At 42.6% G+C, this 14345-nt stretch overlaps 1 protein-coding gene across 2 annotated transcripts in view; it reads right to left on the reverse strand.

The window, feature by feature from the left end:
* Window positions 1–14345, reverse strand: part of FSTL4 (follistatin like 4) — a 204073-nt gene that overhangs the window by 91942 nt on the left and 97786 nt on the right. For both annotated transcript variants that reach the window (XM_005418682.3, XM_005418681.3), the window contains exons 4-5: window positions 7639–7829; window positions 3886–4006 (exon numbers count right to left, since the gene is read on the reverse strand). In XM_005418682.3, the coding sequence (XP_005418739.1) occupies window positions 3886–4006; window positions 7639–7829 (312 nt within the window). The remainder of the gene's footprint in view (window positions 1–3885; window positions 4007–7638; window positions 7830–14345) is intronic.

Genomic DNA, 14345 nt, shown 5'->3' on the forward strand with positions numbered 1-14345 from the left:
GTGCCTTTTTGGTTAATATTAAGGACATATTTAAAAAGGAAGATTTGACCTAAAACAGAGTCAGGGAGTAAAGAAAAACATTGTCTTATACTCCTTAATTGGAGTTAAGAGAAGAGCACATTAATCCTGCAGCTGCTGCTGCATTCATTCCTGCATGAAAAATGTCCATACTTTTGTTTTTTACATAGCAATATATCCATGGATGACAAGCCTCTCATCTAACAGAAACAGCAATTTTCTGTCTACATGTAACTTATATGCAACAGACCATGGCAAATAACAACTGGACTGAAAAATAACAAACCAGTATTTTTCTTTCAAACTTCATTTGTAGGTTGTTTTGGTCCAGCTATGACATCAGGAAAGTACTTTAATGGGCCATGATCTAGAATTTAAGGGGATTTTATTGTTGGTTTAATAACTCCTTATTAGCTAAACAGTGTTGACAGGATAAAGGCATTTTGATGGAATGCATCTTTTCCCTCTCCCTCAATTATCTCTATTGCAAATTGACCTGTCCATATTGATGATGATGATGAGGAGGATACAGATCTAGAAGATTACACAGACTTTTTTTCTTAAGTTGGGCTTTCACATCTGCCAACCTGCCACTTGCCCGTTAGGGAAGACATCAGGAATGCGAGAAGTGTCATGCCTAATTTTAATGACCTCCAGTGAGATACAGTGCCAGAAGTTATATCCAAAAACCACCCATCTGAGCATTCCTAAAAGTGTGACTCAGCTGGGTGATGTGCTTGCCAACTCACCAGGCTATCTCTGTGCTGATCAATTAGATGCATGCACTGCTTTAGCTCCTATGACATCTAAGCCTTTCATTTATTAGTCATGTATTGAATCTTTGTGACAACTTAAAGAAAAGACAACAGACAAACAATCTTTCTAGTACTCTATTTTTGGCATGTGAAAAATCTCAAGATCATCATATCAATTTTTTTTTAATAATGATGGTCCTGAGACTCCTTATCTAATAAAAGTTTATTAATGAGGAATTAGAAGACACCTACAAGTGGTTCTTACCAGAGCTGCCAGGAGAGTGTTTCATCTGTCTCGTGCACTACTTGTGTATGATTAAGACAATTTGAAAGTTGACACTTCAATCCTGTGTTAACAGATATTTCTAGTCATCCTCATAGATGCAAGAAAATGCTTAACAGTTCTATTCTTGGGATTAAGGAACAAAAGAACTTTCAGAAAACCATAAGAAAGATGGTAGGTTTAGAAAGAAGGCCACTATTTCTGTCCACAATCCAAAACTGTGCATTAAAATGCATAAGAAAACTATTAGCATGGTTAGAAGTTATGATTAAAAACAGCACCTATTAGATGTAGTGCTTGTACTGGCAAAACCACATTTCAGAAAATGTAAGACGAGATTTTTCTCATTCATGCACTTTTCATTTATTTACAGATGATCAACAGGATGAGGAAGAAAAATAACCTTTGGGTCCCTGAAAGTCTTAGAGAGAGGATGGATCAAGGGAAAGCAAGAGACACACATGGAGTGAGAGAAAGTGGCCCTGTGAGTTACAGCAAGGCCACAAGACTCTCTAAAATGAAATACAACTTCTAATGCAGCACAGGAATGTCAGATGGGGAAGCTCTTCACATTATCAAGGTCATTTTCAAACCTCTCCAACACTGCAACACTCCACCAGAGCACAGAGCACCAAAACAGATGTGACAGAGTTTGAGAGGATAAATTCGATTGAGACTTTCTGATGTCACTGAATTCTTGTAATTATGTTACTCAGCTTGCTGTGCAGCCGTGCCCATACCTTGCTGCCAGCCTGTGGCAGCCACAATTCATGGCTTGGGTGAACTTCAGGCAACAAAAAGATCTCTCTAATAGGCAAAAAATAGGGGAAATGCGCAGGATGCACATTTGATGTATCTTTAGTGCTGCAAGCCAAATTCTGACTCATAACAAAGCAGAAATCTGATAAACAAAATTTTCATAAACCAAAGTGTGCCCTTAAGTGTTTAAAGTATTTTTTCCTATATCATTCAATAAAGTAAAGGGAAAAAATATACTTCAATCAGGCATTAAATTTCCTTCCAGGTTCCCCAAAATTTCAAAAGTTGCAAGTAAATTAACTTTGGTTTTAAATTAAAAGCTGGTGAGCCATTACCTGCTCTTGATAAAATCAGGATTCTGGGAAAACTGAAAATGGAGAAGTCAGCCTAGTTTTCAGCTTCACTTGGTGAGCAATTCTGTTCAGATACCAAATTCCTCTGACAAACAGTCATTGTTACACCTTGTGTTTTGTTAAGATAATTGTGTAGTTTATCAATATTATTGCTATTAATTGGTTAATATTTTGTACTTGTCTTACTTTCATTGCCTACTTAAAATTCCCTGAACCAAAACCCACAGAAATAATTCTTGGAATTTAGGTTTAATTTGATGTGACTTTGAGAACCCATTGATCTAAATATGCTCCCAAATAACTGCATGTCAAGCCTTTATAGCTGGGTTAATTACACTTTATGCCTTCTTAATGTATAAGATTTTATGTTTCACTGTATATCTGCTGTGTTGAATTAAATGCATGTGTGGTTCAAACAGGTCCATGGTGACAACTGGGGCTAATCTTAAAGCACTTTAAACACCTTCCAATATTTAAAGGTTGCCTACAGGAGAGCTGAAGAGGGACTTTTGACAAGGGCATGGCAGGACAAGGGGGAACGGCTTCAAACTGACAGAGTGCAGGGCTAGACTGGGTATTTTATGAAGAAATCCCTCCCTGTGAGGGTGGTGAGGCCCTGGCACAGGGTGCCCAGAGCAGCTGTGGCTGCCCCATCCCTGGAAGGGTTCAAAGCCAGGTTGGACAGGGCTTGGAGTGACCTGGGATAGTGCCAGGTGTCCTTGCCCATGGCAGGGGATGGAACTTGATAATCTTTAAGGTCCCTTTCAACCCAAACCATTCTGTGATTATTATCTGAATTGAGTTTTTTAAATGAACAGCTGTAAATCAAGAAAACAGAGATCACTCTCTCTAGAAAAGAATCCTGCTTAAAAGGTAACCAACTTGTTATTGGCCCTTTCCCTGCGTTCAACAGAGTCAGTGGTTGAATCCTGCTTCAGTTTCAGCCACAATGTATTAACCACACCCAAGTCCTCTGTAGCTCACTACCCTGATTAATGAATAACCCTGCCCATTTCCCTTTTTCTTCAATATCCCAAAGGAACAGGCAACAATACAACTTTCTATCACCCAGATGGAGACAGTGTGGGCCTTTTCTACGGAAGGACTTCAACAAATGCTTACCTTGAATCAAGAATTATTTATAAAGATAAATCAGATAACAGAAATATTTATTGTATCCCACTGTTTAAGTAGCTCTGTGATCCCCAATCCTGTTTAAGTAGTTCTGTGCTCCCCCAATCCTTGCACAGGACGCTGAGATTTGTGTTACAATTGCAAACTCTAATACACTCATTAACATGGAAACAACATGTAGAAAACATAATTCCCAGGCAAAATATTCAGTAAATACCTTCCCCACAGCAAACTAACTCATATTACCACAGGAGCTTTGGACAGGTTTCCATCTTGTTTCTTTAGGGTTAACCAAAACACATACTCAGGTCTACAGACCTTGGCCAGGCCACCATCTCTCCCTTGCCACCAACAAGAAGCACAACAAAACACAGAAGAAAACAGCAAACTTGACACACCTGTACCAACCTCCTGCTCCACACTGTGGAGCACAGACACCTTGGAAACAAGCCTTCCAAAATGTTTTCATGGCATTAAAGACAAAAAAGGCATCATCTTGGCTGACCATGTCTAGGAAGACAACAGTGCCCTCACAGATATTGCCATGCCTCAAAAGCCAGGACAGAGCAAAGCAAGGACTCACGGAAGGCTGTGTAGAGCTCCTGCAGGGTAAGGTGGCCATCGTTGTTGTAATCATCAAACTGGAGAAGGTCTTCAAGTGTACAACCCAGTAAATCACCCTCCAGGTCCTCCTTCTTCGTCAACTGCAGCAAAGAGAACAGGTAACCTCACATGAAATGCAATGCTACACACTGCTGGCCCGGCTCACCTGGCAGATTTTCCATGAAATGACCTTTTGGGGAGATTAGATAGATAGATAGATAGATAGATAGATAGATAGATAGATAGATAGATAGATAGATAGATAGATAGATAGATAGATAGATAGATAGATAGATAGATAGATAGATAGATAGATAGATAGATAGATAGATAGATAGATAGATAGATAGATAGATAGATAGATAGATAGATAGATAGATAGATAGATAGATAGATAGATAGATAGATAGATAGATAGATAGATAGATAGATAGATAGATAGATAGATAGATAGTCAGTCAGATAAATTATCATATCTATCATTATATATTTGCTTTCTACAGAGATATTCGTATTCCTGCAGCACTTCATGGACCATGGACTGAAGAGCCCCTTCCTTTACCAGCAGCACAGAAATGCATTTCCGTTTTGAAAACGGACTGAAAAATTAATATTCAGCAGGGAAAAAGGAAAGTCTGCTTCTCCTGCCTCCTCTGTAAGTAAGGACAAAATAGTCCCTGATTTTAGGACTAGAATAGGCAACAGTGGACGGTGTACTCAACACTGATGTGCTTTTCCAACCCCTGAGAGTTTGCTTCTTTTGTTTTTTTCAGCATTTCATTTGGGTTCTCTGAATTTATTGTAGAACATGAAGAAAACTGCTGAACTGTTGCATCTTCCAGACAGGAAAGCTTTTTCCTGTAGGCCAGGGATTCTTTTATTTACTATTCTACTCTTGACCCATTATGTTGAAGCAATTTAAAGTAATAATGCTAAAAAAATGACCCTTCACCTAGCAAGTAAAAAATATTCAATAAAAGTGAGATCAACCATAACTTCCAAGATCAATCCTCTAAAGATGGAAATTTCCCTTTGTCTACCCTTTGTATAGAAAATTCATTAACTTTTCATAAGACTGACAAGTTTTACCAGTTCTTTTGATTTAATGTCAGGGGAAAAAAACAGTGGAAAACACTTCAGCTGTGACACACTTAGTAGATTTATGAATCTGACTTTAAAACACATTAAAGATTTAAATGGAAATAATATTCCAATTACCACCACTGTTAACAGCCTTATATATCCATAGTTGCAAAACTACATGGCAATTTCACTGTTGGGTCCAGAGGGAAAATGTTGGATAGGGTCTACCAGCAGACAGAAGGCAAACCAGCTCTAAATAGAAGGGGATGGGCCATCTGTTGCCATTGTTTTGCTCAAAGCAATCCTGCTGTGGAGAATACACAGATGGGTGCTGAATCATGAAGGACCATCTCCCCTGGAGAGACTCTCCTTTGGGGTGAATCCCTCTGCAATGAGCCTCCTAAAGATCCACTTCCAGGTCTTCAAAATCACTTTTTACTGCAGCAGTGCAAGTTACCTGCCTTGAGTTTTTGCTTGCAGACAAAGTTATAGTGCTCGAGAGACTATTTTTCTTTTAAATGAAACAAAGCAAAGGCCCAGCACCAGCTCATCCAGCAGTCAGAGGGAACAAGATCTCACTGCATCACGTTCAGTTCAGCTTCCTCTGCCCATGGGCAATGAAATTCTCATCTTTGGGGGAAATTTAAAGTTGCAGAGAGCTTCAAGATAGAGAGTTAATGCAAATCAATTACAAATCTACCTAAGAAAGAGGTAAGAATAGTTAAGACTGTAACCTGGGTAATTAAAAATTGCTCATTACCTAAAAAAAAGTTCCTTGAAATCTGGGTGGGTAAACTGGTCTTGTAAGAGCACATAAAAATCATCTTGCTAAAGAGAAAAATAAAGAATTGGCATGCTACAAATAAACTGTGAATCCTGCTGCTGTGAGAGCCCAGAGCTGCCCACAGAAGTGTCCCCAGCCTGGCTGGGACACAGCCATGCTGCCACCAAGGGGCCCAAGACCAGAGACACAGCTCAGGATTAAAAGCACTTGTGGCTTATCTAAATTGTGCATTAATAGGCAATATTTTGTCTTTTGAGAGGTGATCCCACTGTCAGCTCAGCCATGCTGGTGGCCAGATTGTGTGGAGAATGGGTGGGTGAGAGGGCTCCTGGCTGAGGCTGAACTTATTCTCGTCCATCAAACTGTAGTGGGCTCCAGATGTTCAGGCACATTTCCTGATTTTGATAACAGTGAGAAGAATTAAAATAAGAGTAGCCAATGTCTGTGTTTGCACTTGTGAGAGAGACCTGGGCTCCAGGCACATCTGCAAACAAAGCCCTGAGGAACTTCGAGGCAGACCTTGCAGCACTGCCTGAGTTCCTTTGCAGTAACAATTGCTTGCAGGCTGCCAAACCTTTATTTCCATGAGAGTTTTAAAATCCTAATAAAATAAGTTTCATGTAAAAAGGGCAAAAAAATTGGACAATAGAACAGACACTTAGATGCCACTGTGTAAAATCTGGCTTTGAATTCAGATAAAAGTGTTTTCTTATAGCTACCGTGTCTCTATGAAAAAATCATTGCCTTCAGAGGAAATATTGCATATATTCATAGCCCTGAGATCTGAGGGAATTTACACTGACACTTTGCATTGTGTGGAAAGGATCAAGCATCCTGTCAACAGCCTGAGGACCAAAATGCAGCACAAACTGTCTTGGAGAGGAGTGAGCCCAGGGAGGAGCAGGCTCGTGCCTGTAACACGCTCTGTGTTCCCTGGGAAGTCAGAGTGCAGATGAGACACTTGAGGGTGAACTCTGAACAACCTGGTCCAGTGGCAGATATCCCTGCCCATGGCAGGGGGTGGAATGAGGTCAGCTTTAAGGTCCCTTCCCACCCAAACTATTCCACAATTCTATGAAGGAACAACTTTGGAAACTGGAATAGGTCCCAGATAGGACTGGTTTCCAAAGGGCTCTTAGAAGGCATTTGCTTCTAATTCTTCTCATGGATGAAATAATGGAATGGAAAGACATTTTACAGGACTGTTCTCCCAGGTCTGCATGTGCAAAGAGCAAGTTGAGGACCCAGAGTACCCAGGCTGAGTGCCCAGGACGGCTGTTTGATTCACTTTACCAAGCAAATGAATTCCAACAGCACAGCATGCCTGAAATTAGAAGTAATAGTTTTTTCAAGCTCTTACTTTTTCTATCAGTTTCTGCTAATCCACATTTAAGCATCTGCCCAGGGATTTTAGGACAATATACCTGCTGACAAACGTCCCAACTTTGCTGTCACATTACTCTATGCTAATGCACAGTCCAGAAGGCAGGGAGAAGAACTGAGAGATTGCTGCCTAACTTCCATGCACCTAAAAAATCTAAATTGATTCTCCCCAAGCCAGCTAACGGGAAATACTTCAGAAGATGTCAGTCAGCACAGCAAGGATTATTATCTATTTTGAGGAGGATGGATGGGGCTGGAAAGCTGCCATGTTTTTTGTTTGGAGATGAGCTTCAAATGTTTGAGACAATGCTGGGAGATGCAGACAGAGACTCACTGACTGCGTTAGACTTTCCTCCTGTACTTGCTGCTGACTGGACAGGTACAAATGACCATTCCCACCTGAGTGCTGCTGCGTTACATTCAATTCACACTTCAAATGAAAATCCACTTCATAATTCCATTCTCACTGAACAGTAAACCTACCTGAGCCAGTTCAGAGCTGCTGAGGTGCCCATCACTGTTGAGATCCAAGTGCTTAAAGAGCTCTTCAATGAGGAAGCGTTTCTGGGCTGGCCTGTCCTTGGCCAGGCTGCCGGGCGGGCTCTGCCGCCGAGCCTGCAGGTCCAGCAGGATGCTCTTCAGCCGGCTGTAGTCTGCCATTGTGCACCTGTCCCCTGAGAGATAACACAGCATCACTGCACCATCTGCATTTACCTTGATCTCTTCAAAGGACTGAGGTCCTATACAAGGAAAAAATTAGGTACATATGTCTGTATGTTCAGCTCCACTCAGCTCCGCACTTGAGGAGCTCCTGTGGTTGTTGCCTTTTGTAATAGCTGGCAGATTTTCTAAATCCTGCTGTCAGGGATACTCTCCAGCATGTTACCATCCAGATTTTATAGGGCCTCAGTTATAAACTGCCACACTCGGTTTTGTAACTCCAACAAATATTAAATTGGCTCTGTGCTTTTCTATATGAATAAATTTATCCCATAAAGTAAAAAAATAAACCTGGGGAAGCTGATGTTTAGAAAGTTCCGCTAATGTAACTGGTACCTCAGACTGTCACCCTGTGTCAAACATGGGGCTGATCTCAGGGAATCCTCAGAGGCAGCCTGGGCTGGTAGAAAGCCAGAGGAAGGACAGTGAGGAGTGCAGGGCTGTGGGGAGCCCCTGCAGCTGTGGTGTCACTAGTGCCTGCTCTCATCACCCTGCTGCAGGCTGAAATAAACACTGTCCTGTCCCTGACCAGGGAAGAAGGTTATTACCAGGGAAAAGCCCTCAAGCCACTCTCCCTGAAGTGACCCTGGCTTGGCTGAAGAAATCAGATTGAACCCTCCTGACCCTGAAAGCTCATGCTGGGCCTGCAGCATCCAGCTCTTCCCCTCCTCAAGGAAATGCATCCGCATGCCCAAAGTGGTACAAGATATTATGACCCTTTTCTGCTCATCTGTTGGCTGGCAGAGCTCAGCAGAATGAGAAATGGCAGCTGTCCTTCTGTGCAAATCTGTTTTCTTTAGAGCAGAGCACAGTGGCTGGTGCCTTGCAGGAGCCTTGGAGCAGGCCCTGGAGCACCCTCAGGCTCCAGCTGTCCCACACTCTGTGGGTACCAACCACACCCCACCAACAGCATCAGCACCTCCAGCTGTTCCTCTCAGATGTCCTTGTGTCTATAATGTAACTTCCCTATAATGTAAAAGCCTTACTCTCAGAAATACTGGGTTTAAATCAAACCTTTCCTTTATATCCCATCACTGATCCTCTTGGATTAAATCTAAGATTTACTCTTAAATCTAAGAGAAGATGGTCCCACCTCAGTTTAAGGGACAATACCCTTGTAGATCAGCTCCCCAAAGACTCTAAACATTATTCCTCTGAAAAATAACAGAAGACTCTGGCACAGTGACAACTAATGTTCCTGTCCCTTTCTTGCTGAGCTGCAACATTTTGGACCTCTTGGTCCCACTCCAACTGAAACCCAATTAAAATTCCAGGTGGGAGGCACTTCTCTGATAGCAAACCCATCTACTGTCAAGGGTTTTTTTCACCCTTCATATTTTGTGCTCACAACTTCAAAAGCATTGTGACCTGAGAAGGTGACAGAGGACACAGAGCCTGAACATGTGCTCACCAGCCAGGTCAGTGCCCTCCTGCTACATGAACAAGAACTGCAAGACAAGGCTTATTTCCTACCCTGAACTCAGTCCCATCTAGTATGGAGAGCTTCCTGCTGCTCAGGGATATTAAGCAGCTGATAAATTTTTCCTTCCCTGTAAACAACCTCCAAAAAGCACTGGGTTCCACTTGGGATCAGAGTTGTTTTACAGAAAAAACAAGGCTATTCAGCTACTTCTAGTTGTATTTATTATTCTTGACTCTTTATTTCCAACCATGTCATCTGATGGTTTGTGAAGGCAGTATATATTTTTTTCATTCAATCACCAGCTTGTTTAAGAGAAAACCTGATTATTGTATCCATTTAATCAAACTATTCTGTTGTATATACTGTTTTAGCTACTGCAATAATATTTTTTCTCCTAGTTGGAATTTTATTTTCAATCAAAAGTTAATCCCAGAAATGTATCTAGGGCTAATGAGGATAGGGAAAGCGATTTAATTTTCTTCCACTTCTGTTTCTGCTTTGTGGTTTCCATTAGTGAGCACCAGCAGTGCTACAGGCAGTGTACATGGTGACACCTGGGTGGGCTGACCCCCCTACCTTGTGCTCCCCACAAGGACAGGCCAAAGCAGTTCTTTACACCTCCAGGTTTGTTTTCATCAGCTGGGACTTTTTTTTGGTAGATATTTGCAGTTACCTGGGCAAGGCTTTCCCAGCTTTCCTCCCTCAGCACTAACCCAAGTGTCACATCTACATGGGGTTTTTTTCACACTTGCAGGGACGGGGACTCCACCATGATCCTGGGCAGGATGGAGTCAACCCAAAAGAATTTTTCCCTAATCCTCAACCTAAGCCTCTCCTGGTACAACTTGAAACCATTTCATCTCATCCTGTCATTTACTACTTAGCAGTAGAGATCAACCCTCTCTTGGCTACAACTTTCTTTCAAGTAGTTATAGAGAAAGTCCCTCTGCCTCTTTTCTCTGGCTGAACCCCCCAGTTCCCTCAAGTATGGTGTGAGCCAGGGGACAGCGATCTCCTTTCACTGAATTACAACCCTCCTGCATTCTTCCATGCTCAGAAAACAAAGCCACCACAAAACTGCTTTTCTTGAAAAACTACACACTGATCTGGGCTGCCAGCCAGCCCAAGGTAAATGTGCCCATTTACCTTGGGGGTCACAGCCATGCTGCACCTTCCAGGCAAGTGTGATGGGCATTAGGAGTGAAATAAAGGAAAGCACAGAAGGACAGAGCGGGTGACAGCTGCTGGCAGCAATTCCCAAATCCTGCTATAAACTCATAATACGTTTTTCCCCATCTCACTGTTGCTATGTTCAGGGTCATGGATCCAGCAGACCCCCATCCTGCACAGCAGGGTAAGGCCAGTCCATGGTGAACAAAGAAAACCAGCAGTAAGACAATTATGTCTCTTATTTAAAAAATAAGTCCAGTTTCACATGTTGCTAACATATGCTGCAGGCAGAAAGTCAGAAGGTGCTTCTAGCCCCTGCCAAATCAATACCTTCACTTCCTTCTGGAGAAAATAACAGTCTCCAGCTCTGCTGGAAGTGGATCCCAAGCCTCTCTCCAGAGTGGGGATGTGACAGACTGCATGGGTCTCACACCTTTGCACGTTTTCCCTGACACCCCAGACATCTGAGGGCTGCAGTGACACAGAAGCAGTTGGGCAGAGCCCAGCAGTGCTGAGCTGTTTAGCAGCACACAAGTAAAAGCAATAAAGTTCTGTCCCAGGGTGTGAGATTGATAATTTGTTCCTTTGACTGAACCAAAAGATTGATAGAAAAATGCATTACAACTGTAATATATATATATATTTATGCATATAAATATATAATTTATATACTTATTCTTACTGTAGTGGAAGAACAGAGGGAAAACTTCTCCAGGTCAGTTGATGTACTCTGACCTGAAACTATAACTTTATACTAAGTCTGGCCAAAGCTCAGAAATTATCTGTGCTTGTGGTGTCTGAGCTGATGTGCTGCTGCACAACCCAGACCTAATGCTATTTATTTCAAACAAAATAAGGTGTTTCAGCAACCAGACATGGATGTCCTAGAAAAGACACTGCCTGCTCAGCCAAGTTATGGAGGAGACACATTCAGGCTACTCAAAACATCTGGAAAGTCAATACCAAAGACAGCAAGATTCTCCTGCAGCAAAGATCCTTCCCCTTATTTACTAAGCATTATTATTGCATCTTTTAACCTAAGTTCCTTAGAGACTGCTGACACTGAGCTGGTTTACACATTTTGGAGAGCAAAGCTCTGTATTTCCCCTCCTTCCCTCTCAACTCTCTCCTGCTGTCCTGACATCTGTAATCTTCTTACACTGTGCCAAGCATCTACCAACTTTATCTACTAAATACTGTCTCTTTAAGCTTCTGCCACCTCTGGTTCTGTTCTTCCAGGTATTACAGATCTGACTGTTAGGCAAAAAGAATGTCAGAAAAGCTGTCTGTGTGCCCTCTCACTTATCCCCACTCTCCTCTCTCTCTGCTGACTGCCCCCAGCAGTTTCCTTTGCAACACTAACTCACCATTAGCAGTTTATCTCATCTCAGGCTGCTCTCCTTGGTAGGTCTTGCTAATGGATGTCTCTCAGCTTGGTTTCCTTGTTAGAGCTTCCCAGGGACTTGGATTCTGCTCACAATTGCAAGCTGTATTGGGAGGTTTAGTTTGGATGTCAGGAAAAGGTTGTTCCCCAGAGGGTGTTTGCACACAGGAACAGCTCCCCGGGGAATGGTCACAGCACCAAGCCTGACAGAGCCCCAGGAGCATTTGGACAATGCTCTCAGGCACATGGTGACACTTCTGGGGTTACCCTGTGCAGGGCCAGGAGCCAGACTTGATGATCTTTGTGGGCTCCTTTTAACTCAGGATTTTGTGATTCTGATTTTAGCTGACCACCGCTGCTCTTCAGAGAGGGGTTTTGAAGTGATCTTTCCCTGTCCGGTTTCTGAACATCAGAAATGCCACCACATGTGTTCCAGGAACCTGTGTGGTACTGCCAGCTGACCCCTGTGTGTACTCAGGCACCATCCCCACCACACAGCTGGGAGCCAACACACAGAGAGATACCCACACAGATTCTGGATGAGCTAAAATTGCTATTCTGCTATGCCCTAAACTGATTCTTCAATTCTAGTCCATTATTTCCCTCTTCGTGCTGGGGAAGATCTCCAATGAAACAAGCCCTTCTTATCAGTTTAGAGCATTTTCAAACCCAGTGAAGCCTGGAACCGTTTGAATTAAAAGAAAAAAAAAAAGAGGGAAAGAAAAACAATAAGACAGGAGAAGAGTAAAAGAAAAATCCAGCATATGAAGGTGTGATTGCTAAAAGGTGGCAAATAACTGTCAAATGCACATGCTCTGCTCCAAGCAATGCTGCTTCTTGCTCTGTTTTGCAGCAGCCACGTAATTCATCCTGTTTAGCACTTCTGCATGCTTTGGCAGATAAAATATTGATCAGCCTGCCAAGGAACACAGAATGCCATTATGTTTTTATGTCAGAACTCAGTAATGATCTACATTTATCAAGAGCATCCTCCCTGTGAAAGGTCAGTGGTGAATGTAGCTAAATTGTGATGACAGATCATTAATCCAGCTCCCTCAATAATTGTCCTCTTTAAAAATTTTACTCCTGGTTTCTGTGAATTGCTGCAGGTTTTTGCACTTGGATCCCACAGCAATCTTCAACCCAGTTCTGAGTAAAAGCAGATAACAGAGGAACAGCAAGGCTGGAGATGAAAGTGTCCTTCAAAGGAATGCAGGGTACAAAATAAAAATAAACTGAGGAAGCGAAGAGCTTCCTTTGATGGGGAAACTAATCTCCCAGTGAAATATTACTGTGCAAGGTGCCTTACAATACAATGATTACTCGAAGTGTCAGTACTTCTTTAAATACCAAAAATGATCTGATAACACCTACAGAGCACCTATCTCTGAGACCTTGGTGTGCAGATCACCTGACAGCAGATGTGAGCCTGAACATACACAGGAGTCTTTAGGGCATTTGAGCCCCACTGGCTCCTGAGCTATTTCTCAGCAAAACTACACGGGCTGCAAGAATGGCAGGAGGCACCTGCAGCTCTTCCTAAAGTCCTTGACAGAAGCTGTGCAGCCATTAGCATCCAGGCTGAGTGTGTGATTACCAAGAAACACACAACAAGGCAAACAAACAGGTTCAAACTTCTTGTGACCCTTCAAAAACTCTCCAGAAGTTTCCCCTGAGTGGCATCTCCACACAGCTGCAGCACGGATACATAGTCCATATGCTCTCAGCCCTTGAAAATATGAAACTGTGCTGCCACTCCCAGCACAGGGTTAGACTCAGTCTGTTATCCCTGCAGGTGAGATAGGACATAACAACCCAGCTGCCCACACAGAGCTGCCAGCCCTGTTTGGCTCCTGGATCTCACCATCACCTGCCTGAAATCCACCCACCAGGGCAGGACAGTGCTCCTGCTCACTGTCTCCCTGGGGGAGGATGGAAACAGCCCAGTACGAATAACCCACCACTGAAGGGGGAACTCCAGTGGCACTAATTTTCTAGGCAACCCTTCAGCACCACCATATATGGCAATAAAGAGCACTTTGGAGCAGGCTGAAGAGTGTAATTTCTAAGGCAGGAGGCATTGGAGGTGTCAATTTATTTGACAGATCCTCTCAGACCATGCTGACTATTTTCAGCTGTTCCTATGGCAGTTTTCAAGCTCCTGGAAGAAATTCAGTGCAGGAGATGAGAGCACTAAGATTTGTTTTCTCATCCGTATCTATAGGGCAAAAAAGATATAGTTACTGAAAATAACATTTCTAGACAAAATTAAAGGGGTTGGAGAAAAGTCCTGTTTTCAAAACAGCCCTTTCCCTGTGTTTCACTCAGGTTTTACCTGGCATTGTTAGAAGGATCAGAAAATGACTAAACTAAAATGTTATGAATTTATTTCTGAGTGTGGCTCCTTAATTCCTGTGCCATTTATGGCAAAATTCCTCATCAGCAGCAGCCCGTTTTCCTACATACAAAATGAAAGTGTTGGCTGAACAGTGG

Source organism: Geospiza fortis, unplaced genomic scaffold (genome assembly GCF_000277835.1).
Source record: "Geospiza fortis unplaced genomic scaffold, GeoFor_1.0 scaffold55, whole genome shotgun sequence".
Classification (NCBI taxonomy): Eukaryota; Metazoa; Chordata; class Aves; order Passeriformes; family Thraupidae; genus Geospiza; species Geospiza fortis.